This window comes from Paralichthys olivaceus, chromosome 14 (genome assembly GCF_024713975.1).
Source record: "Paralichthys olivaceus isolate ysfri-2021 chromosome 14, ASM2471397v2, whole genome shotgun sequence".
NCBI lineage: Eukaryota > Metazoa > Chordata > Actinopteri > Pleuronectiformes > Paralichthyidae > Paralichthys > Paralichthys olivaceus.
The window spans coordinates 8500807-8527991 of NC_091106.1; the positions used below are offsets into that span (position 1 = coordinate 8500807).

At 42.0% G+C, this 27185-nt stretch overlaps 1 protein-coding gene across 2 annotated transcripts in view; it reads right to left on the reverse strand.

The window, feature by feature from the left end:
* Positions 1-201: 201 nt before the first annotated feature.
* Positions 202-27185, reverse strand: part of disc1 (DISC1 scaffold protein) — a 43301-nt gene continuing 16317 nt past the window's right edge. The window contains exons 10-14 of one of the 2 annotated variants that reach the window (XM_069538834.1): positions 19026-19086; positions 11247-11493; positions 9065-9109; positions 4318-4442; positions 202-1755 (exon numbers count right to left, since the gene is read on the reverse strand). In XM_069538834.1, the coding sequence (XP_069394935.1) occupies positions 1566-1755; positions 4318-4442; positions 9065-9109; positions 11247-11493; positions 19026-19086 (668 nt within the window). In that variant the 3' untranslated portion in view covers positions 202-1565. Of the gene's footprint in view, positions 1756-4317; positions 4443-9064; positions 9110-10162; positions 10199-11246; positions 11494-19025; positions 19087-27185 lie in introns of those variants that run through there. The other variant, XR_011246053.1, reaches the window with a different exon arrangement.

Genomic DNA, 27185 nt, shown 5'->3' on the forward strand with positions numbered 1-27185 from the left:
CCGCTGCGGAGGTGAGATAACAATAGAGGGCCATGTATCCCCCAAAGAGCTCACTAGAGAACCTTTATTACCGTATTGATATCTCCTACATGTCACCACTGCCCTCACTCGCCTGGCAGCATGCCCGCACATTTTATATGGGAGGGAAAATCACCAGAGGGGTAGTAGCTCAATACAAGAAGAAAACAGCAGGAAACAACATAGGCTGAATGGTACATGCTGTAATTAGTGAGATGTTGTATGGAATAAATTTATGATACATCCACTTCCAAGATGCACAGTGAATAAAAAAACTAAAAGGGATTAATGGGTGAAAGCACAAAACAGTTTCTGGCAAAAAGTCAATTGACGCCCAGTGGAATGAACAAGTGTATTCTGAGCTGACATGAAATAAAATAAAACATAATGACAAAAAAACAGCAGTTGCAAATCCTTATTTTATGTGCCCACTCATATTTAATCCTTCGTTTTTTAATATATAAATGTATAAGACACAAATGTGACTGATATATTTTAAAGTACAGAGCATCTATTCAATGATACACTGCTTTAAGACAGGGAGGGAACACAAATGTAAATATTGCATTTTCCACACACACAAAAATAAAGTGTTCAAGTTAGCTCACATTCTGTAGCACCACAAATGATATTTAATGCACAAAATTACATGTAATTAAAGTCAAATTCTACTGAAAACACGTAAGAAATTGAGCAGTATAAAGTTTATGTGCAAGAATGTAAAATATGTTTACATTGTTCTTTACTTGGCCCGATTCACTGGTATCAGCAGGGAGTCATCAGTTTTTTATTGAATAAAATTTTAAATTATGTGAATTTTGGATTTGGATTTGAATTTATGAATTCAAAGTTCATAATAAATGCACCTCACCATTCATCAATCAATCCAGCCCAGGGGTTTTGGTGAAACAGAATTCCTTAGGTAATTTATGATGGCTAATATTAGCAAACACTGGATAGTTACACTGCTGTGTAACTGATACTACTGGGTCTGTGCACTGACTGTATGGTTTTCTCCCTAAGCACTACTGTTACCTTGTGTTTTAGGAATTTACATCAATAACTTTACTTCAGTCTTGTAATATTAAGAGTTTCCTCTAAATTACAATTTAATTCTCAGATATTAGGACTTCATTCCTAAAATATATTTTTTCATAAAGATAACCCCAATACTCGACGTTAAAAACTGAATAAAAAAAAAACACTTATTTGCTTAAACATGATCCAAAAACACATTTGAAATAATCATCATGTCAGCTCAGCTACAGAACTCTTTCATATTTAGGCTAGGAACGACTGGATTTGCATTAAAGTGCCTTATTTTTTATAATATATTTTAAAAATCCTTCTTTTTTTGTTTGTGTATAAAATGTCACACAGACTTGTAGTGGAAACTTTCTACGTTACCACAGAGGCTGGTTGTAAAGCGCTTTGAGGGAGGCTGTATAGTTAATGGATATGGGGTCACTTCGACTGCAAAGCCGGGGTCAGGGTCTCAGAGAGTTGGTCTGTGTGTGAGTGGTCATAAAACAGTACAGGCATCCATTTCAAATGTCCCAGCTGTCACTGAAGTACTGGTCCTCCTCCTCCTCCTCCTCTTCCTCTTCTTCCTCCTCAATCCCATTTTCCATGAGGTCATCGTCTGTTAACTCGTTCCCTTCCTCTTCCTCCTCTTTGAGCTGCACGAGCATGGTCTGCAGAGTGGCTTTCACCTCCTGAACTTCTTTTTCAAGGGACTGTGCAGAGCGAGTTAGGGAAGAATCTGACGGTGAGAGTCACAGAATCACGTGCACGTAAATAAAAAGCATGCCAGAAGACAAATATGAGGGAAGAAGTGACACTTGTGGCCCTCAGTGGTTAATGGTAATGGCTGTGACCTGATGAAGTCATCAATCTCCAATTTGGTCACCAAGCGGATTACTGGGACAGATCATCAAGTCATACCCAATTTAAGCAATTCACTATTCATGAGCTCATCTCATCTGTGGGGCTTGGTGGCAGTGTGTGGAGACCCAAGCAAACAGACTGCCCAGCTAAATAATTCATGAGCCATCAATGAAACGGGATAGAGGCTGTCATCGTTTGGGGGGGGTTGTTTAACCTGCTTAGAAACTCAAATTAATCGTGTGAGTGTCCGACTTAAGTGGAAAAATCAAAGGGACGGAATTGACGGCAGATGGGGCCTGATGGCTCGTTTTACTGTCTGAATGGACACAGATTGTCCTCATTCATAATTAACCAGCCGTTAAAAAGCTTTTCATGAATACTGCAGTGGGTTCTACAAGACTTTTTAAGGCAAGATGATCCAAATGGGACGATTACAATCAGAATTATGTTGGAAAATGCTTTAAAACTAACAACGAAGCTGCTTTCAGACATGCACTGAACTCCGGATAATCTCCTGAAATTATCCAGAGGGGCTATATCCCATTTAGCAAAGTTGTTTTGGCCCATATCTGGCCCACACTGCCACCCTGCCACCTGGCCCACATACAGCGTGGAATGATAGCCACCATTTACCAAATGGCCTACATTTGTTTTGAGGTATTTGGGCCACAATTTTTTTTGTGGGAAACTTTAGGCTCAAATCCATAAGAAGGCCTGAAGTTATGCACCATTGCCTGAAGTGGCCCACATATGTAGGCTATCTGGGATGTGAGAATGTAAATGTCTAAGCCAGTTTCTGCGGACATACTCCAGAGTTTCTCCTGCCAGCCTAGTAAAAAACTCTGGATAATGATTGAGTAAGCCCATGTGAGAACACAGCAGGAGATTATCCAGAGGAGTCACCGCTCATTATTGAGGATATTTCTTATACATTATGTCCTGCATGCTGTGCCACCCCTTGCCACAATGCTCAGCAGACTTCTTTGTCATTGTGACATGTCTGACTGTGAAATCTTCTGCTGTGTTGTTCATTTGTGAAAGATAAACTCCAAAGTCCGGACCCAATTGTGTGGACACTGAGAATGGCTCGAGACTTCAAATTTCACATATCCATGTTTTTCTCAACCCTCATCAACCCTGTGCTTGTCCATCCACCTGCTTGTATCGAGAGCGAGGATTCAATTAGGACCCTCAGAGACGAGAGGTTTGATCTTCCTGTCACTATGGCAACAGCAGCGTTGTTCCTCGTTCGGTTTCCGTTCAATTTCTGCTACACAATCACAAAATTGCTCCGTCTCTTCAGTGCACTTAAGTGTCCATGGCGCTTTCTGCTTAGCAAAGACTAGCTCAACTTCAAAAAAGTCGAGATGAATGACATGCAAGGACATGGAAACGGAGAGGTGGAGAGAGGGAGAGCAATCTGTGTCCATCTCCAACTGCCAGGCTGTGTTGATATCATGCAGCAGTGGAGGGGCCTGCACTGACCCCTGACAGGACAGCGGGAAGGACATGAATCTCTAATCAGATGTGAATGGAGTGAGGGAAGTATTGTGTGAGGCTTCTTTAAAGATGCTGTGGTTAAATAAACCTCCATCATTTCGTCGCAGATTGGAAAGGCAGAGGAACGAAGAAGAGGAACGAGTTGCGACAGAAAATAGAGTCCTGCAAGTCAGGTGGAAATTTCTTTCCATCCCTGTATATAAGTATCACCTTCTCTATCTGTCTTAATAAGCATGCGGTGTAGAGGGGGAAAAGTGGAGTGAGAAAAACACACTAATCTATTTCCAATCAGCGTTCTAATTAGCACGGAAAATGATGTATTGTGACCTGTAATCAGCCTCAACAGTTTCATTTGAGTCATTATCATGGATATTGTAATTTCCTCCGAGCCGGCAACGGCAAGTGGAAGCGAGCAGACGGAAGCTGGGGGAGGGTAGGAGAGGAAGGGAGGGTCAGCAAACGGATGGACATTAAGATATGACGTGAGCAGAGTCATTAAACTGACATTCCTTCATCCGCTGCAGTGCTGCCTCTGTTGGCCGACTTTAATCTCAGCCCATGGTGACTGGCAGCCTACATCACCGGAACTCTAATAACCTTGCTTGGACTTTAACCATTTCATTTTCCAGAGGGGCACGTCCAACCTGTCAAGACAAATCCTCTGATCCCCAATTGTTTTCAATTCCCTCCCCGACTGGACCCATAATGTCAGATAAGACAGGTGTTTTGTTTTGTTTTCCTCAAAAGGTAAAGTCACCGAAAGCCAGCATCAGTCAGCCTAAAGGAAGCGTGGACGTGAAGGCCTTGAGGAAACTAGGTCCTTAAGATGGATGAACGGAGACAGGAACACACACACACACACAGTGTACAGTTTATATGATACATGGAAATTCAGAGAGCAGTGGAAGGATATGGGTGAGGACCTGATCCCGGTTTAGTATGGCCATCTGCAATTCATCTTCCAAGGTCATTAGCCTGTCACTGATCAGCTCGCAGCGCTCTGTCAGGTCTGCAGCCTCAGCCTCGCTGCACCCGTCCTGGCAGGAAGAGGAAACAAGGGATGAAATGATGGGTACAGAGTAGCACACAGAGCTGCAGGGGTTCCTATATAATGTACAAACATGGATCTGGTATTGTTGAATAAATTAACACAGAGGTGAATCTAAACGCAGGAAACAGGGCTGGGTAGAATAGCTGTTTTTAATGCTACAGCAAATTGGAAGTTGAAATTCAACATACTAACTATTAAGAGATTAAAACATTTTCATAAGAAAATCACGTCTCCCCACCACTAGGGCCAATACCAAAATGAGGCACTGCATTGGGATTCGGTGAATATGTGTCAGTCACGTAGGAAGCGCTGTGTGATTATCACCGGATTTCAGTACCCAGCCCTACAGGTTAACACCTGCCCACAACACATCCTAGACGAAAGATGACCAAAAAAGAAACATGGGGATATCTGATCATAAGATGCACTGTAAGAGGTCCAAAGATGGCTGCTGCAACCAAAGATACCCTGGGTCAGATCTCTGACAGTTTCGCAGACGACTGGGTTAACATTCACATCCGCTAAATCGTGCTGCATGCACTGAGACTGTTAAAACAGAGCCCAGTGCGTCCTGTGCTTTTTTTTATACATAACAAAGATCCCCGCTGTAAAACATTGTGTCACAACCATCATCTTGTACAATCTCATAAGAAAATAATCTAAAACTTGTACTTATAAATTATGTTGAACAGTGCCACAGTGCTACAACTCTTGTAGCAGTGTTGTGTTATTTGCTGTGTTTCATCTTAAATTATATAAACCAACAAACTTAACACATTTAAAGTCGGTATTAACCATTTTAACACAGTCAAAATAATGAGTTATGCCTGAAAAACTGACTTTATGTATAATTAAATAAATTGTGTTTATGTATATATTTATGTATACGTTAAACTTCATTCAATTAAATCACTCAAGTTATTTGATTTATTTAAACCGACTCAACAACACTTAAAGGTCCAGTGTGTAAGATTCAGGTGAAAGGGATCTATTGGCAGACATTTAATGTCAAATCCTGCTCATGATGTTTTCACTAGTTTGTTTCATCTAAATTGTATGAATTGTAGTTTTCTTTAGCCCAGAAAAGGCCCTTTATATTTAATACTTTATATTTACATCGAGGGGACCCTCTCTACGGAGGCCGCCATGTGTTTTACTATAGTCCAGACTGGACAGACTAAACACCTTTTGAGTTTTTATGACAACTGAAGCTACCACAGGTTCTTTTTCATGTTTGGAAGGAGAGGGTGAGGTGAGGGGTGTTCAACTTCAACACTAGATATCACTAAACACTGTACCTTTAAATGTGCCTCTTTATATTGAACTTATGTAATAAAGTTACATGGAAATTGAATCTGTAAAAAAAAGTCTTATTATTTTTTGAGTGCACCCAAGAACTTTGCATATACATATGTAAATATATTATATATGAATAATGAATCAAGTCTTGAGTCACTAAGTCTAAAGTCACCATTAATAACCATGAGTCAGAGCTTTCAGAGTTTTCCTGGACTTAGTTTGTCTCACTCACACTAAATCATTCACTCTGAGTGGAAAACAGCTGGACAGCAACATATGAGGACGCCAACATTTCTGTAGCACCAAGGTCATAATGTACACAACCACACACACACACACACAAACCCCATGGTGTGTGTGCGTGCGTACAGCATTTGGCAGCGTCCCTGCAGATCACCTGAGGACACTGGGAAGCTGAGTGTATACTGGAGGTTGGTGGAGGAGCAGAGGGCAAAGCATTCACAGAGCCGAGCCGGCCATAATTGGAGCAGGCCCCTTTGCAGACATCGTGTCCTAGTTTCTTCACACTTATCAAGCACAGAGGACACAAACACACACAAAGGAGCACACACTACACACTCCGAGCAAACAGACACATACACACATGCGCACCCAGACCCAGCGCTCTCGTCAAACGACACATAGAAAGTCTAATCTGACTCATGGCTGCAGGTAGGAAATATCAACTCCCCGCAGCTCAGTGGTGTCAGAACAATCACCGGGAAGTCGCGTCTGTGGTCCTCTGTCCTGGAATAGCTCCTTCTATGCATGATGTAACACCCCAAAAGATACGTACAACAAAACAACAGGCCTGAGGCATGGCGGCATGCACAAGTCATCCCTGATGCAATTAAGGAATTAACAAGGACTCAAAGGCAGAGCAGCCCAGGGCATGTAAGATTTATAGAAAACGTGTTGTCTTAGTGCATATAGAGTCTTTTACTGTAAGTGAACAAGGGGTCACAAACACTTTCCTCAGGTGTGTGTGATTGTGGGATCCCTGTCCGTCCATTCTGAGAGGAAAGACAGTCGATTTATAGATCCACTGAGCTGTTTGTTTGCCAAGTTTAGAGGCATCTCCCGCAGATAAGGGTGTTGTATTTGTTTGGCGGATTGATTCTATACATTACAGCCTCCAGTCAGCTTCTGTTAAGTCAATACAGCCGCGAGATAGAAAACAAAAGCTCTCTGTGCAGAATGACACTTTTACAAAGAGCCCTGATAGTTTGTTAGCAACACTGTACACAGAATAAAATCTGGCACACAAACTATTGAAAAGCTGTTACTGTGCTCCTGCTGGTGATCAAAACAACACAAATGACTTTTCTCTGCTCCCTCTGCTTTCAACAAATAAGACAACATGAGATTTCATCATGTCAATTTGCGCAATGCGAGCCCATCAGCCATACATGTGCTGGCGTGTTGATGTTATTAGACGACAAGTGAACAAAGCAGACTGCAGAGGCATGAAGCTGAGCAAATTATTTAGAGATTAAATATTCGGATATTTAAGCAATAATGAGTAAGAGGCAGCAGGTAATTGCATGTTTTCACATGGGTGCTGTTAGGCCGACACTTGGCACCGGGCGGGCAACACTAAGAGATAATACTGTATCAGCATTAGGTCATAATTACTTTAATAAAACAATAAAGTAGCTGAATTCATTTTGGGCTTGAGAGGAAATTAACTAGCATTTGATTAAGTCATGTCTGGTAGTTAGTAATCGAAAGGCTACAAGATGTTTCAACAGTATGAGTTGTTAGCTGTTGACCCACTTCCATACACACACTAACTAGACTCAGTATGTTCATTACTTTTTTATTTCCTGTTTTTCTACTTTAGTACTAAACAAGAAATGACCCTCACCTTTGTTCTACTAACAGGACATGACACAATACACGCATCAGAGATAATATTTCAAATAAATGACTACTTTTATTGAAAGATGCGTTATATTGTTGCTTTTGTGCATAATGAGCTTGTGCAACTGTGACACAGCAATCATCTCTTGTCAACCATTCAAAAAGGGCTGATTTAAATCCACCGGCATTAACATCAAAACAACCTGATTAACACGTCTAAACAAAAGCCTTTAAAGCCATTTCAGTTTCCTAATGTCTCCATTGTTGTTTGGCTCTGCAGGTCAGTGTGAAGAAGGGAATGTACGGACCTTTAGAGGATAAAAGAACAATTAGTAGAGATTAGAAGAAAATAGAGCAGCTCCTCACATACATACACACACACACACACACACACACACACAGACTTGCACGCACACCAATCAATCTCCATTGTGGTAGCAGGGCAGCCGCTTGGCAGCGGCTAAGTGGAAATCATTTACTTAAAGTCATTAAGGAAAGGATAAGGAGGTCAGATGCTCTGCAAGGGAGAGAATCCAACTCCTCCACAAGGCGATCACAACACCATCCAGTTACAGACACCATTTAACAGCCATCGTATCATCTGACGCAGCGATGCATCACGGTTTATTGTGATTGAAACATTTCATATCAGTTTTTCCATCATTCAATGTGACTCTGGGTTGCATACATGTGCATTTGTTGGCAAGATACTGTGGCTCCCCCTCAATCAATCCTTTCATTCATAATGGTGCAGGTTTATCACTATAATAGAATACTAGTTCATAAGCCTGACTCATGGTTTGTTTAAGTGATTTTGTTAAACAATTAACTGAACACAAACAATTTAATTTACTGGGCATTTTGAATTTAAACTAAAATTGAATTAGCTCCAAGCAGCAACTATAAAGCTTTCACATTCTCATGAATGGTTGTTATCAACTGACTTTTCCTTCTATTGTTTGCTCTAACTCATGCTTCAGGCATAAACGTATTATTTATTAAAGCATTAAGTTCACATGCAGATGAATTCCAACAGTTAAACTCTGATTAAACACACACACACACACACACACACACACACACATACACACAAACACACGTACAGGACACACCCTTATCAAGTGTCAGTGTCCTTGTACCGTTTGCCTTCCAGGTGTGAATGAGTATAAACGTATGAATTTAAAGCAGGAAGGTGCAGAGGGGAGAACACATGCACAGCAAAACTCTCCCTTGAATAAATAAAGCACATTGTGCAAACTCAGTCTGCCACAGCAACCAAGGTTTCTCATGTAGATCAGTATTGATCAGGCAGTTAAAACAGAGTACAGAGGTCATGTTTGAGTTAAGGTCAACTCATAGATTCTGCTGTGTCCCAGCGTCAATGCAAAAGACGTCATTCACACTGATAACATTCACACCCACACAGACAGTGTTAGCGTCACCAACCTCTGGGTGATTCTCCTCCATGCAGAACAGAAACTCCTCCAGTTTCTGCAAGAAAACCAGGAAAACATATGTTGAGGTCACACAGTCGTAAATCTGCTCATGAATAATTGAGACTGCAATTATGTCGGCTGTGTACTGTATGTGTGCTGCATCATCATAATGAGCAAAGGTTGTAATTATTCATCACCAAAAGTGACGGGGTGAAAATAGATTAACTGGCTCATCTGCACCGAAGGTTTCTTTGTTAGTATTCAAAGTATGTAATTGTACATTCTTCACTGTGGAAGGAGTTAATTACTATACCTATAGAAGGAAGACATTGTTTGTGGCTTTAGGTTAAGTACATAAGGAGGCAGAGCAACAACAAATAACAATCAGCAAAATTTGAGTTATTATTTTTTAATTAGAAATTGTGTAACATGACAGCAGTGGATGCTTTGCTCTCCAGTAAACGCAGGTGCAGTCGATCATCTCCAACTCGTATCTAATATGAGATCTTGCAGTGTGACACCAATCACACAAATAACATCTGTCACATGCAGATCTTTAGGTGCAGATTGCAAAAATGTTTTCTGCCATTCAACTGATCGAATGCTCGGCTTCTATTTTCGAAAACATTCACATCTAGCAAAAAGGTTTTTCTCTCTTATATTTTCTGCATGAAATGAATTGTAGATTAAAAATCCCCAAATCATCTACGATATCCTCCATCTCTTCTCTTTTCTCTTTAGGTGCTTGTTCTCAAAAAGAACATATCAGCGTTAGGTGTGAAATTATTGTTTTGTTATAACTAAATGTTAAACACTGTGAGCATGAGAAGATGTGGTTCTGCTTCTCTGTCCGTGGACACCAGAGATTCTCTTTGTGAGTAATATTATGACAAATTTCTGGAAGAAATGTCTGAATTGAGCAGCTTTGCACTAATGCTCTGTAAATATCCGAGGATTTCCTTTTTTCTCAAACTTGTAAAATTTGTTTTTGTATAGCAGGCGAGAGAATTTAAAGAATATTTTTGCTGTAGATTTTCCAGCTTGGAAGACACACAAACACAATAGAGCGCAAAGGACTGAGACAAAAAAAAAAGGTTGGCAGTCTCACCTTTTAGTTCTCGGAGAAATGTTAGGAGGGGCTGGGCTTTGGGAGCAGAAGGAGAAGCAGAGAGAAACAAAGGGAAAGCAGGAAATTGATGCATGCAGTTTATAGAATGGGTTCAGGGGCAGAGTACATCAATGCAAAGTGTTTATTTATGGATGCACAAAGCACGGCTGTGAGAAGTTAAAGAGACTGCAACAAAGTAGGAGAATTAAACACAACAAAGAAAAGAATACATGCAAGAGGAGCTGCAGCGATTAAGACCACTGACAAACATCTCACAATCGTTTAAATCTAAGAAGTAATTCTCAACTACTGCTGAAAAACAGCAAATATTAAGTTAAATCATAATCTGTGAGACAAAATCTAGCAAGAGTGCTATTTAGTTTTATTCGTGCTGGATCTGTTGGCTTTGTTCCCATCTCAGACATGTGTGTCAGACTATGTGGGCAGAGGAAAGTGTGAGGAGAGGAGAGAATGAGTGGACTGGGCCCTGAGGCAGTGGACCTCAACTCACTGAGAGCAGCACAGGGAATTCACTCTCTCTCTTTCTTTCTTTCTCTCTCTCTCTGTCTCTCTCTCTCTCACACACACACACGTGCATTCCCTCTAAATGCACGTAATCATGCAGAAACTTAAATCTGCGCTCTGCAAAATGAAACTCTTCAAGGAAGCCAAAATGTTTCCAAATGGTTGCCTCCCTCACGCCCACATTTCCCTGCTTTCGAAATGCCTTCGAGCAAACGTGCTAATAGATTGCCGCTCATCTCACTCTCGCTGACAGACTATTACATTCCGACAGCTGAAAGTACGCACTGAAAATGTCCTTTCCACTTAGGTGGTAAGACTGTCAGGGCTGGCAGATTTTATCTGAGGTCACTTTTCACACCTATGGTGAAAAAAAAGAATGTGCGTTTGAACTTTCCGTGGCAAAGATGTCTTCAGCGATTGAACGCCTCAATCTTTTATGTTGGAGATATGCATCTTCTCCGTCTGCACACATCTGTTATGCACTCTCTAATGCGTGCATGGGTATTCCGATGAATAATACAGAGCATTGTGGGTTGTTAACAAGACATTGTTGTGTTACCTTAGTGAACTCTGAGTTCTGCAAGTTGGCTTCAGGACACCAGCGCCCCCCTAAAGCAGTCAGCATGGCACAGTCTTCTTCCTCTTTGGTGCACGGCTGGACTGGAGGGAAAACTGCTGCGGCGGGGAGGTCTTCGATGTCCACTGCTCCACTGCAGCTGGGGGTCCGAAGCTGGAGGCCTCGCAGGAACAGGTGACACGCTTCCAGGTCCGCTTCCCAGATCCGCTCCAAACCTGGACATCCACAACTGCACAGAGAAAGAGACCAGCCTGGTAAAATATACAACATTTTTTAAGACAAAATACAATACAAGTATGATACAATGTGATACAATATGTTATTAGTTTGATATATGTTGTTTGATGGAATAAAAGTACTTCATACTGAACAAAGCAATACAACACAATGTCAGGCTCTATGGTACAGAGCGGTGCAACAGGTAAATTAAAGAGTAAAAGTATAGTCTTACACAGTAAAATACTGTGTAATACTAAGATACTTTATATATAATAGAAGGAAATTATTATGATTAATAATGTTTATGCAATCAAAGTTTTAGATTTAATTCACAGATGTTTTTAATATAAAAGAATTCATACATTAATAGTTAGCCATTTGTAGGAAATTATTTCACAGTGGTGACTCCAGACACTTGAGTTCTCACAGAAACGTGCGAGATCAAACATGACAGCAAGCAAACTAAAAAAACTAAAAAGAGAGAAAAGAATTAACTAAGGATTAAGTCATGGCGGAGAAGGTGGAATAAGATTTGCTACATCTGGTTGATAACACTTCCTGTCAGCTTCAGAAATGTTTGTATTTACAATTCGAGATCAGGGAGGCTCTGATACAATTGGTAGCACTGAGATTATTTTGTAAACAGCTCACACTTTAGGATTTCTGGGCAGATAATCAACTGGCCTCTAATCGGAAACACTCCTGCGATATTTGGAAGAGGCTTCTCGGTTCTAAAATGGGCCCGATTATCCTGCAGTGTGCACCAGCCCTCAGTTGTTAAATCTCTACACAAACCGGAATGCAAAACACGTTGTCTGGCACATGTCTGTCAGTGTATAGATTAAACGAATGAGATAGGTACATGTTATATTGAACTTTGGTGGTGTTAGCAGGTATATTGTTGACAAAGCTAGATTAAGCTACCTCGCCCTTAATTCCTATTAAGTCTTTATGCTAAGATAATCTAAGATAATCTAAGATAATCGCGCCCTGCCTCCGGTTCAAAAACAGACATGAGACTGATATGTGTCTTCTCAGGGAACTCAAAGCAAGACAAGGAGCATAAACAGTATAGAAACCTATTAACTGAATTTATTAGCCTATTTATAAACACTATCAGTGTTTACACATGTATATAAAAAGAAAAGTAATGCTAAAGCGTGTTATCCAAAATGTGGACTGAAAATATATTAATAAAGTTAGAAAATGACAAATTAGCAGTGACTTTCCAGAGATTATAGATAAGGGTAGATATCATGATCACACTGATAGGACATATGAGAAAACTAAAACTAGACTGAGTTATAGTTTTCATGTCATGACTGTAACTGTATGAATAATAACCAAGCACAGTAGCTGCACAGGCACAGTGAGGGACTAATGACATCACTATAAAAAACCTTGACAAAGGAGTGACGGGGGAGAAATGAATCATTCAGTGATTCTAATTCCATTGACAAAATGTAATGAGATTGAATGTGCTCTTTGTGGGCTGCCCTTTCTCTTCAAAGAGCCACAGCAGAGAGAGGAGGGAGAGCCTGGATGTGTTCATCAGTGCTGGGGTCACTGAGCAAGAGTTCAGGGGGAGGACGGGAAAATTGCTTTTTTTGTTTATCACGCATTCTCTTCCACTCTCCCTCGACATTTGTGATATCTATGATGGTTAGATCCGAGTGTATAAACAGAGGATAGCCATTTTAGCAGCTACATCTGAGAGCCATACAGTAAAAAGCTTTATATGCAGTTTGGTCCACCATGGTGATGACAGTGTTGAACTATAAACAGCTCTTTGGAGCATTATAAAAAACGGTTTTATATATTTGTTTCAATGGAATTCTCCCCCAAAGACTCACATGTGAGACCTCTGACCTTTTAAAATATTCATGTTTATTCCTCTTTTTCTTTCTCTTTATAATTCATGACCCAAAGCAACTGATCATCTTGCGGCTATTTGCAGAAATCTCTCTCTGTCTGTCTGTGGCTCACAGATCTCAAGCATTGTTCAGCTTATTGCCCCAAGGAAGTGCAGTGTTGAATAATGTGTGATTTGACAAGTGATACTTTCAATATTAATGACAATTGAATAAACAGACGACCAGAGCTCTGTAGCAGCGGCGACTGGGACTCATCAACATCAGTGACGCTTTCGAACACGACAACAGCACATTCTCGACATCTTGCCACTGCTCAATAACTGCAGATGACCACAGACAGACCATTCCAAACAGGCAGGCCTAGAACAGGCACTGCTTTAGTTTTAGAAATTCGGGTATTTGGGCAATGAGACACACAAAATTCTTAAGTTTTGCACTAAAGACCATAAATATTTCAGGAGTAAAAATCTGTTTGTACTTTGCTCATCATTAAAAACCTTTTTTTCCACAAATCTTGTGCAGAAAACAAACCAAAGCTGACAGGACTGGGAGCAGGACGTGTGTTTTCATATGTATGAGATGCATCAAACATCTTGAAGGTAGAAATGTCCTCCGACTCTGTGTGTTGCGGATTTCTAACCCAGGAGGAGATTCTCTGTCACAAACACTAAGTCTCATATTGAGTGATTCAGAACGATGAAAAACTATTTCATACTCTAAACACAAATATACTTAAACATACGCCACTAGAATATAAACAGTAATTCCACCTGGAGTGTGCGTTCCTGCTGTGCCGTTTGATTTGAGAAATTGCTCCATTCTCCATCAAATGTAAACAAACACAAAAGAACCCAGACAATATTATTTAATCTCCCTCTCCCTCCATCTCTCTCTCAGCGACGAGGCCGCCCGTAAATTGAATGCCACTTGTTTTCCAGCCCATCTCCTGCCTGAAAAGACCGCCAACCTCTGTACACTGCCAACGCACGCCTCTCAGCCCTGCTCTAACCTTCATTTGGAGAACAGACAATAGAAAAATTACCCGGCCCGGCCCCCCTGCCCACCCTAAGCTGCTACTCAACGCTACTGCTTCTGAATTCTGCCATAGTGGGGATGCAGCCAGTGCACCAGGCCATTGTTATTTGTCTCTTCTGAAGTGGAGGGACACACATACACACACATATTTGGGCACGTGTGTTAGTTACACACACGCATGCTTATAAATCACTCTCTGTGGTGTTTCAGTGTTCAACAATCATAAATTCCCCTAAAAATGTCAAAGCCTCCTTCATCCATCACTGAAAGCTCCTCTTCAGCGACAACAACCGCAATTCATTACAGACAACTGGCACTGGCTCTAAGTGCGCTGCAAACTCAGGCTACATGTCAGTGCCTAAGCCTCCCTGTGATGGTGGCGTCCTGGTGCCCGACGGTATGAACCCGACGCCCGTGGGTTAATTGGTGGCAGCCGCTCAGCCCGCCATCTGACAGTGGCAGGGTGTGGGCGAGCTTCTCAGCTGATGGCCCAGTAATAAGGAGATGAGAAAGGCAAGCAAACTCCTTGTGCAGTGTCTCGGCCCCCCCGTGGGACTGCTGACTGACAGGACTGCTCTTTCTCAAGGCATTACGTATACGCACACAGACAGCTACAGAGGAGGGATTATAAATACAAGTGTTGAATGTTCACTTAGATTCTCCATGAGCTGAAAAGGCACAGGGCAGGTTCACACTCCATCAGACCAATATACTGAATGCCACCCGGCAACTCTCATCCAAGAGGCTTCAAGCAGTGGCGGAGCTAGATTTCGGGGGCCATAAAAGGGCCCCAGTTTACACCAAGTTATTCCGTGATAGCACCGTGGCTTTGATTCTAAGCCACACGTCATTATTCTGAGAACTGTACTTTCATCAAGCACATTGTGTTTTTCAGAAAACATTTAAACACATTCTGAGATTTCTTGTTATAGCATTGTAAGTAAAAAAATGTTTCTTTAAAAACTACTGACAGGACAGGGATGCTTCAGAGGCCAATCAAATTTCTGCCCTGGATCCAGCCCTGGCTTCAAGTTAACAAGTCCAGTTGTCCTCGATTCAACGCACCTTGGATCACCTGCATCTTTACCCTTCACACCTGAATATCAGTATCAGACAGAATGTGACAAACAGCTCATATCCTTAAGACTAAGCTGTTAGTTTTTGCTCTGAACTCTTCAAAAATAAACCAAACTTTCACTTGTCGCCTCTCATGTTGAGTTTACACAAAAGCCATAAACACAAAGTAACACATTTGTGAGAAAATCAAAGACGGGAATCTTTCACCTTAATCGTGCCGCAACATCTCAAACAACACCAGCTGACTGGATGTGCTAATAATATGGGGAAATGCAAGGTGTTGACTGCTGCATGAGAGGTGTGATGGATGGTGAATGAAGTGAAGCATTTGTAAGGTGGGTGGCTTGATGTCTGGAGAGGTTTTTACAGCTGCCATTTCAGCAACTGATGTCCAACACTTTATTTTTCTTTTTGACACATTCACGGTTTAGGACATTAAAAGATTTTTTCCACTTCTTCTCCTGCTTAAATGCTCTTATTGTGACTTCAATTTCACAGGATAACAGTATGTCTGAGTATTTTAATGACACTGTTTGAATTGTATCCATGTAAAGTGATGACTGGCATCTAACCCTCAACAGAAGGTTGCATAAATATAGGAAAAAAACGGGGAAGCATTTCCTAATGAAACATCTACATAATGTATTAAACAACTGTTCCATGCTGCTAATCTGAATAAAATGTGTTTTGTTCTGGTGACATACTTACAGCATCTCCGCTGCTCCAACATCCTGTTCTAGTCTTTAGCAAGGAGGAGATAATTGCTTTTTTTCAACACCATCCGTCTCCACGGAGACCAGACATCTCACCAGTACTAATCTGCCTCTCTCCTCCTCCCTCCTCCTCCCTCCTCTCTCCTCACCTCCCGTCATCGCTGCACTCCATCAGCGATAATGTACATTAGAGGTGACTGCTAAAATTCTCACTGGATGATGGGTGTCCTGAATGTTCATTGAGTCAAGCTGAATATGTGTCGTTGTACCAAACTGGAGCTGGTGGAAGCTACTGATTCTCTCCAGAAAGTCACAGCTGCATTTGTGATTTATTCTGGTTGTGGGAGCTGATCCAATGCTTGAGAGCAAATCCATTAATACAGAAAGTGATGAGCAGGTAAATTACTTAAGGAGTTACCAAAAACTGAGACGGTGTCCTTTTATATGTTTCTTTTTTCAGTGACACTGTTCATATTTAAAACCTGTCCTGAGTGATCCCATCATGAGTGGTCAGCTCTAAGTTTCTGTGTGAATGCACCCAAAAGCGTCCTGAGTGAGATGTGATCACTAGGACCAAATTTGGAGGTGGTTTTGGACGCATGTGGCCACGTTCATTGTGCTGTGTCGACCAGATGTGTGCTGGGCCACATTGAAGGACCATCTACTCAGCTGATGTTCTCTGACCTGCACCTGTTTCACAATGAATCTAAAAATGTTTTCTCTACTCACTGCCCATGTGTTGATTTGATTGTGGGCGCCATGACTCACAGTATCAACATGGACATTATAAGCTGTCTAAGTCTTTTCTCCTGCCTGCTTTTACAGCCCTTAGTTTTTGTTGTATGTTTTTGACTAAAATTCATTTGTATATCTTTACAATATATTTGTTTTCAGTTACATGTGTGTGTCCCTCTTATGATCAACATGAGCCGAGGTGTGACACATTTGATCCATATAATAGTAGAGACTGAAAGAGAGCATCAATATACATAAGAGCTCCTTTAAAACAGGAGATGAAGATGCATCAAGTATTCAAACTCTTTTCAAGGCCAAGAATTCTATTAACAACTAAAAGGGCTCTCAGAGAGTGGATCTGCACCAGATTTCACCTGTTCATATTACCACTCTATGCCTGATCTCTGCATTATTTGTTGAATAAGGAACTTTTGCGAAAAAGTGGCAGTAAAATTATTTATTTCATGGTCCCTACCCCACCTCTCCACCAAGTTTAAAATCAGTTCAGGGTTCTGGGTTTGAACCCAGCTTAATTCAGAGTCTCTCTGTGCGTGGAGTTCACATGTTCTCTTCATGTGTGGGTGCCTGATTCGTCAGGTTTACTCCCCCAGTCCAAACACATGCAGGATATGATAATTAGCGACTCTGTATTGCCTGTAGGGGGGACTGTGAGTGTGAATGGTTGTTTGTTTTTATATGTCAGCCCTGTGACCTGTGCCCGTGACACACTGATGGTGTTCCCCGTCTCTCACCCAATGTCAGCTGGGATTGGCTCCAGCCTCACAACCTAATGGAAGGATAGGAAGAAGGAAAAAGACCTGCTTTCTGGGTTTATAATGTCATTTTATCGTTTTTATCTGACTGATATTTGGCTAAATATTTATTTTTCTTTTATATTTGATGCTATAAAAATGGCTTGAAACATCGTGATTGACAGCTGAGACTCCTCACGATTGGCCAAGCATAAACTGGTATATCAGTGGGACCTAACCACCGCAGATCCATCTGCCAATAACTACTGCCCAGACTCTGGCTCCAAATGCACAAGATGGCAACCTTACTGTCTAGGATAGTTTATTGTTTTTCCCCCATTCAATACTCTGAAAAACCACAAAAAACAAAGCGTCCACCTGCCCTATTGACAGAAGAGGATCTGAGTCACGATTCCCTACTGGGCCCTGAGATCACAGCCATGTTGGCCCTTGACCACAGAGACCCTCAGGCTGCACTTCCCTATAAACCACCCTACAGAATGTGACGGACTCCTGGCTCCCATCCAGAGAGATGACCCTGCCTCTCTCAAGGATGCAACACAGACATCTCCCCCTCTCACACTCCACAAACAGAGACAAGGGTCACGCAGACACACTGTATCTGACAATACAGGCTTTTCCTGGCTCACAGGGATTCCTGACCTGAAGAGACTGAGTGGAAGACAGAATGGAAGTCTATTCTGTAAAATACAAATGGTAGAAAAACACAGCAGAATACGAGTTGATCACATCGCAGCTGCTCAGCCCTGACTGTCTGTCTGTTTGTCTGCTGGAGAGACGAGCTAAACAGCTCCAATCTCCATAAGGAAGCATAAACAGACGTGTGGTGTCATCAGTTCACTGGGTTCCTCGCCCTCTGCTGGAAGAGTCAGAGCCACTCAGCACACAGGCTCCATGGGCGACCACCCGCAACACAACACACACGTCCTCACTGATTTAGGAGACGCAGATAGAGACAATGAAATGCAGAGAAAGTGATAGTGTTTCGTTTAAAATGCTTTACAGATGTGTGTGTGGGGTGGGGGTGGGGGTGTGTGGAATGCGAGCTGAAAACATAAAGGTACAGAAGATATAAGAAAAGATGGGAGGAGGAGGTCAAAGTGCACAGATGGAGAGATGGAGTGAGACGTGAGAAAGGGGCTCTGGGAAACAACAACATGAGAGAAGGGTGTGAGTACATGAGGTGATGTGTTGGGGAGACAGCGCTCTAATTAGAGGACAACAGAGGTGAGAGGAAATTCCTCTGAGGCTGTTGCTCTGTTTATGTCCCCTTGCTGTGGAATATTGAGTCTCTGTGTGTGTACTAACAGGAGAGAAATGTCTCTGAACACTTACCTGTGCAGCCTGTCCTCCAACAGCTCAATATACTTGGTGGTGTTCTCTTTCAGTCGGCTTTCTGTGTGGAGAGAAGCACAGGGAGAACAGCAGTCTGTTACTTGCACTTCATTTACTACTTTTATTAACCGTGATGGCGTAACCTAGCAACGAATCACAGTTCTAATACCATTAAAAACTGCGTTGACATTAGCTATCTCGTACACGGGCTCTATTAGGAGAGGTAGTCATCACTGCTGGCGATGGTATTGTGGGGAGAAACTGCAAGAGCACAGTTCAGCACAAAAGCCCAGATGGCTCCCGCTCTCTTTTCAGACAAAGAAACAAGTGAAGAAAGATGATTCCCACTGCTCTGAGAGGGGATAAAATTGGAGACGGCCGCAGGATAAAAAGGAGATTTCTATTGTGGCATAGGTCCTTGTATCGTGCCAGATTTTTCTGTGGGGCATAAAGTTGGATGCATGGCTTATGTTGCTTCCAGCACCCTCCTGCCAGCAGTGAGCTGCGCCCAAGGAGGCAGATGAAGGCTGGCTGAGCGTTAGTCAGGACGGAGAGGAGGGCAAATCTGAGCGTCGTTAACAAGCTCATGTATGAAACATGAGAAGATGATCCCCCCGCAGCAGCAGATCTTTGAACACAATAATATGCACTTATATCCAATTGCACCGCACACACACAAAGCTGGCATAATAAATCTGGCCATCAAAACATCTGTATAACTCCTGTTCGATTCAGTGGAGGCCGGTGGCCCCCAAGAGGTCTAGTGATAGATCTGAGAGGACATGAAATTATTACCAAGACAGGAGAGAGTTAAAAAACATATTCTTACACTTATTGTGCAGTTCTTTTTTCAGTCTTTTCTACAAGCATTAGGGCCACATTGAAGAAAAAGAATTCAAGAATAATGTCATGAGAATATAATGAGAATAAAGTGTTAATACCACAAATAAAACAGTAATTTAATAAGAAACAACCTACATCTTACAGTACCAATACCAAACATTTCCTCTTCCACAAAAGGGGCAATTTCTCCATAATCATAACTTGACACAGATGACAGGCTGTTCCTCTTAAATTCCCCCTAGCCTTAATATTACTTTTTTCTCACAACTTTATGCTCATAAGTTTGTTACTTTTTTCACCATATCTCTGAATTGTTTTCCTTTTAAGTAACCCGGATATTCTAACGTACTTTTCATGCAAAAAACTGGATACATTTATCCATTCAATCCCGTAAAACAATAATACATTCATCTTGTTGGGGGAAAGAGCAGTTTCACATTGTAGGAAATATAAATTTGGAGCCACAGCCAGCAACCAGTTTGCTAAAACAAACATCTCATCAAACTCTCAGAATAAGGGTATTTAACATAAAGTAAAAATATTACCTTAATAGAGTAAACACCATCCCCCCACAAACTGCAAAAATTGTTTCATTTTAAGGAGACACAAGCCAAAACAATGGTTTAGAAGCTACTCCAGTGTGAAGCCATTTAGCTCGCTCACATTGATTCTGGCTGACAGAGAGAGAAAGTCACCTAATTGGCTGTTCTGAATCACACGGAGGTTTGAAATATAATTTGTATCATTGTCTTGATGGTGGTTATTAGACAGCTTCGGCTCCAAGATGAGACAGGATGGGAGCTGGCACAGTGGGAAGTAAAGGAAAATGACACACACACATACACACTTCTGTCTCCATGACTTCAGAGGACATTACATAGACATCTATTCATTTTACTGGAGACTAATCATAACTACTTCCCTAACTCCAAACTTATCCTCACATAAAATGTCTCCACCTTAAAGTTTAATGGTCCCCACAACATGAGTAATATGTTCACACATGCATACACACATGTATTCTCGTCCATACTTTGGTGCAGAAATGAGATAATGAGTTTGGAGATATTCGGGCTATTTCTGGAGGTTGTATGTGCGTGTCACAGAAAATGAAATCTCGCCAAAGAGTCGTCTTCTCTCAAAGTGCCCAAATTTGCTCAATCAGAGGGACGAGGCCGCTGGAGTTGCTATCAAATATCTGCTGAGCGGATCTAGTGTTCATGGACCAGACAGCTCACTTACCACCCCTCTAATTGCTGTGTGAGATCCTATCCTACCTGACAGAGTCTCCCTTGTCAACTTCCATTCATGCTGGCTGCGTTAAGAAGCGTGCAAGGAGATAGCCACTGAATAATACATGGAGGCATTAAGACTGACTTTGAATGGCACAGAGCATGTGCAGATGCGAGAAGACAAAGTAGTCTACAGCTCCAACAACAGCGAGAGCCAGATTTAGAAATCACTTATTGTGAGGGATAGAAAGAGTCAATAGAGAAGGCAGATGAAGATGGGAGTTACAGGCATGAGAGTATCAACCGTTAACTTAATATTTCCTCCGACGCTGATGCTGTTACACGCCGGGTAGAGTCAGAGCGCCATCCTGTCGCCATGCCAACCGGTGGCAAAACTAGTGAGCCTCTTTCTGAGCGTGACAGATGAAAATAATCTTTTCTTTATAGAGTGGGACAAGACATCAAGCGGCAGAGCCTCCTCCTGCGCTGAGTGGAACCCGAGCACTAGGAGATATTATCACTTCCTGTATAGTCTGCGGGAGGTGGCTGTCATTGGCAGGCCATGTGAATAAAACTGCTACTAAAAAACCCACAAAGAAGAGACAGCCACTCTGCTTGCCCCTAATACATGCGGCAGTGGATTCAGTGTTAAAGGAACCTCACAAAGGAATTCACAGAGTCCGTGCTGGAAAATTCATGAGCTCAGCCCCCCCTCACAGCAGTGATCTCAGCGGGCGCTAACCATCGCTGATTGTTGCCAAGGACCCCGGCCAAAATCGAAGAGGACCACTCATTCACAATACAAACAGAACTGAGACTCCATTGAAAGGTGGTGAGAACGAATGGATGTTGCACAGAGGCCGTTTGCTCCACATAGGTCAAAACACTCATTCATTAGTCTAATGAAGAAATAATTACTTCAGAGATAAAGATATAAAGTTGATAAAAAAAATGATGAATCTAATGATTATAATCAGTGATGTAGACAGATAAAGCAAATGGAGCAGAGATACCATCTCGCACGCCGATGCACAATTTGCGATGATGAAGTTATGGGCTTTAATGAGCCAGTAGAAGTTAACGACGGCAAGGTGTTTAGAGTCGCTGCTGCATTATAAGCATTTAAACAACTCTCTAATTGAAAGTGAATAATGCAGTAATTTTTTCACTGCCTTGCAACAATAAAAGCAGCTAACATCTGTGAGGCCTCCATGTTGTGAAACAAATTAGGGGCGGCTCCGTGCTAACACAGCACCGCCTGTATGCGTGTTATAAAAGCCAGCACATAATAAGGCAGAAGAGAAATTGTGTGTCTTTGTAACTGAGTTTAAGGCACTGACTGTGATTAATGTGTTTAAGCTCGGCTCGGGCTGTTTGAGTGCGGCAGCACTGCAGGTAACACAAACACACTGTCAGCATATGCAGACACTCAACGTATGGCTGCATCTGAACCTAACAGCAGCCCAGCAGCACGGCTAATGGAGGAAGAGGGACAGGCTGATCTCTTACACAGACATTTACTAACCCACGGTGCTTTAAGGCAGTAGGATCACAAAGCACAGACAGCACAGTGGAACATATTGTGGGGCTATGCACGAACGCACAACAAAACGAATCATTTCACACCCCAAAAAATTGCTCTGTGTACAAAAACTGTGCAAGGTGTGGGTATATATTTCAGTTCAGGGTGCTGAATCCATCTGACTGAAAAGTTAGACATGCTCAGTGTCATTATAACTCAAGAAGAGACTCCAAACTTATTTTTGCTCTGGGCTGAAAATAAGATTTGGTGGGAGGCCCAATAACAGAAGAACTCTCAAACAATCTGGGGCCCTTTAGACTGTAACACACACAGTGTCATCTAAGGTTAGCATGTTAGCATTTGCTAACTAGAATGGCATGCAAATTCAATCAAGCTGCCAAATTTCACACACACATCAAATTTCAGAAACTATTTTGCTTGACAAAGTAAGACAAGAATGAAATGATTATCTAAATAATCAATAGAACCAAATTATTATCTGTGATTGTTGCCGTTCTAAACTAGAATAGTTCTCAGTGGAGTGCAAACCTCAGCCAGTACTTTAAATTCAAGCTGCACTCATTGTTAGAGAGTGGTAAAGAATTCTGTATCCCCTGATCCAGATCCACACCAAAATGTAATGAGTCCTGGCCCAGACCTCATCCTTCCACCAAGTTTCATGGCTGTTCTATTCAATGTTTTTGTGTAATCCTCCTAACTAACAGACAGATAAACAAACAGACAGGGGTGAAAACATAATCTCCTTGGTAGGTAATGAGCGTAATTAGCAACACATGGCTGAGAGAAGAAATGTCATTAGTTGTTCAGGAATTTAGTCATAAACAGAATTACAGAACAGGCGCAGCTGTGGATCAGTAGATGGAGTGGGTCATCTACCAACTAGAAGTTTGGTAGATGTTCAATCTCCATCTCCTCCAGTGTGTGTTCTGGAGTGACCTTGGGCAAGGTACCAAACTCTGGTGTCTGTGCAGACAGTGTTTGGATGGTGTGTGATGGAAAAGATTCTGTATATAGAAGCGCTATATGAATATGTGAATATGATTATGTAAAAACACTACCAACATGTACTGTAAAAACGCTGTATAAATACAGTGCATTTACCATTTACTACCAGTAGATGGCTCCTGATGAGAATTCAATTCAGTGGTTGTTGAGAAATCTCATTGTCGCCCCTAGAGTGGCTAAAAACAAACGTTTGAGCTTCACTTTGCTGGATAGATCTGACACAGTGAAACTCTGCCTCCGTCTGCGTGGTAAAGATTTAAAGAAAAGAAACTGATTATGCAGTGACGGCAGCTCCTGCAGTGATGCCTCAATCAACTTCTCTTTGTTTTTGTCGTCATTCTTATGAGTACGGACGTTCTGAGTCTCCTGGCAATCACAATGAAATGACATCATAGGGAAAAAATGGATAGTGGCAAAACTTCAGAGACAAAAACCAGGCGAAAAAAATCCTCCTGGGTCCACTTAACCACCACACCGCTCTCAATCATTCAGGCGCTCTTTAGGAGAAGAGCTGTCATACGTTCCATCAAGTCCTCAACAGAAGCACCCTGAGAGAGAGGCAGCGCCATGAATAAATCATATATGTCCTCGCCTCTACCGCTGGCACTCCATTAAGAGAAAACAGCATTTGTCTAATAATGCAGAGTGACGGTATTTTGATGTGCACTTCAGTTGTTGGATAGGTACGCATGGTTGAGATTGACCTGGACGGGCTGCATGACCCGCACAGAGGTCACACTGGAGCAGGAGCTGTATGACAAAAGAATGATGCTGGAGATTGAGCAAAAAGACATAAAAAAGCACACTAATTAAATGTGTTGGAGCCGAACAATTTATTGTATTCACTGAAGACCCAGTGACCTGCCTGCTACAATATACGTAGCAGTCTGCATACTAACAGCAGCATTAAAAGAATACGTGGATAAATCAAGGGACACACACACACACTTACCCTCCCGCCACACTTGAATGTCCTCACTCCTGGGGGTCATTTACGCATCTTACTCGGCTCCTCAATTATTTATTGGTAAATTTAGTCTTACTCCAGATCTCCCTTGGGGACAAAATTATACTCTCAGCAGGGAATCAGACCAGCGGCTTTAATGGCTTTGGTATTCATCAGCGCTCGTGCCATGTGGCAATTAGGCACATAATGGCTCCCAGGCCAAAACGCCCCACACAGCCAGAGGGCGGAGATGCTCAACAAGCAAAAGCTGTGTAAACGCATGGAGATGTTGTCAAGGTATAGCTGCCTGTCCTGTGGCTGTAAAGCTCTACACCATGAAAGTAGTTTTTCATGAACAGGAATTTAGATATCTTGTTTAAAGATGTCATCAGTGTCATTATCATGTGCTAGAAACGCCTCAGAAACCAAATGGATGGCCATCTTGACTTTGAAGTAGACAGTAATTTCTAATCTCCTCCAGCTACAGAAATGGTAATCTGCTGTTTGTGGGCTATCAGGTTCCAGAGAACATGTGCCAGGCCCTTATTACCAAAAAGGATGACAGTTTAATGAGCCCCTTGCTTGGTGTCAGCAACACATAGTGAAATTGCGCCCATACTGCCATATTGTGTGCACCCACTTGAGCATTTAAGCAAGTCACACACAACCAATCATTAACTTGCTGTCTCTTCCCACATTTGTGATGCGTTACCCACCTGACTCCCCCCTTTTTCTTTGTTTAACAGGAGCGTTCGTGTGTCACTGGTTTTCCCAGCCTCTGCATCCTCAAGAGCTGCGCTGCTCTGCATGAGGCACTCTGTGTGTGTTTAGAGGAGAGATGTGAACTTGAATGTGTCTTTGCTGGTTGTCAGGGGGAGATTAATGTTATCCCCCGGTTGTCACGGTGTTCAAGACAGTGCTTCAGCAGCAGAAATCAGGCAAGTGACTGGGTTTCATGCACACGGTTGGAAGGAAAAGAAACAAATTTGATTTTGCAAGTGAAAAGAATTGATTTCTGCAACAATAATATGAAATCATGGAAATTACATGAACAAAAGTGCATGCATTAGCAGAAACACTCAATGCAACTCATCCTGCTTGCAACAATGAAAGAGTGCCCCCTAGTGGCAGCAGGTGGTGCATTCCAGACAAGACAAAGGCCAATAGTGATGCTGCAGCTACAGGCTTTAATGACAAAGTGTATGCTAGATGGCTGATTGCATTGCATGGTGTTGCAGCCACCGCCTGATCCAGAGCGTCCATCTCCAGACCCTCACAACCTGCTCTGGCCCCGTCACATCACCGCTCCCCGCTCCTGTCTCAGAGCCTTACAAAGTGAAGTGACCTTTTTTTTTTTTTTTTTAGAAATACCCCTGTGACTGATGGAGTAGAGAGAGTAGCACTGCAGGTGGTGCCGTCAAAATCCATTTATCTCTCTGCTAGTGCCAGGAGGACAAACCCCCTCCCCACATCCAACCCTAAAAAGCAAGCCCCCTCTTTGAGCTGTATTAAGATCTCCTCGAGTTGGAGAGAGAGAGAGAGAGAGAGAGAAAGAGAGAGAGCCATGTCTGCACTGAGTGGCTTGGAGGTAATTGGCTACTTCACACAATCTAAAGCTCATTTCCCCTGCACACCACCACCAACCCCTCCACCCGCTCCTCTTAACAGCTGCCAATCCTGCTGGCAAATCATTTGACGCCAAGTCCCCGCTGACAGCAGATCACTTCTGCTTCGTTTGGGAGAAAAGTCATCGTCCATTGATGTCCTCCCAGCGTGCAGCAACATCAAGATAGAACTTCTCTTTCAAAGAGCAAATTTGAGTTGATATTTCAAAAAAAGGTGGATTCAAAGAAAAAGAGGTACCTTTTAAAAAATACAACAAATGCTCTCTTGTCTCAGTGGGCAGGTGAAACAACGCAGCATTGTTCTTTCAGGTGATTGTGCATGTGTTTTTTTAATTATTTGTTGACCTTAGGCATCCATACTACTATCTTTTTGTTTGAAATCGCATCAACTATATATATATATATATGTATATATATATATATAAACCACTGAAAAGTGTGAAGATGCTGCAAGTACTGTTTTCTCCGGGGCTGCATTTTAGTCTAGACAGGCTGAAACAGAGATGTTTGGAAACAATGACGTAGACGCTCACAAATGCTTACTGATTGGGTCTTGTTGCTTGTCAGGCCAAGAATACAACAGGCATCAGCCTTGGCTACCAGTGTATAACGCAACCTGGATAATTCATTACAAGCGTTGTTGACGCTGTTCTTTATGTGAAAACCTGTTGTGCAGTTATATTCTGCCTTTTAAAATGATAAAACTGTGAACATATGCAGGACACAAGCTATTATTCGAGCAATATGAGACAATCCTGCAACTAACAACAAAATACTTTAGGACACACATGCCCAATGTACAGGCGTGTTAGTATGCACAGGGAGTAAAACTGATACGAAGCCAAAACGCTTATGTGAACAGAGATTGTATTAGATTAAAAACACCATATTCAAACAAAAACCTATGTGGCTGTAGCCTTGAGAGACTCTTTACTACTGTGATGAGGATGATCTGCTGCTGTAAAT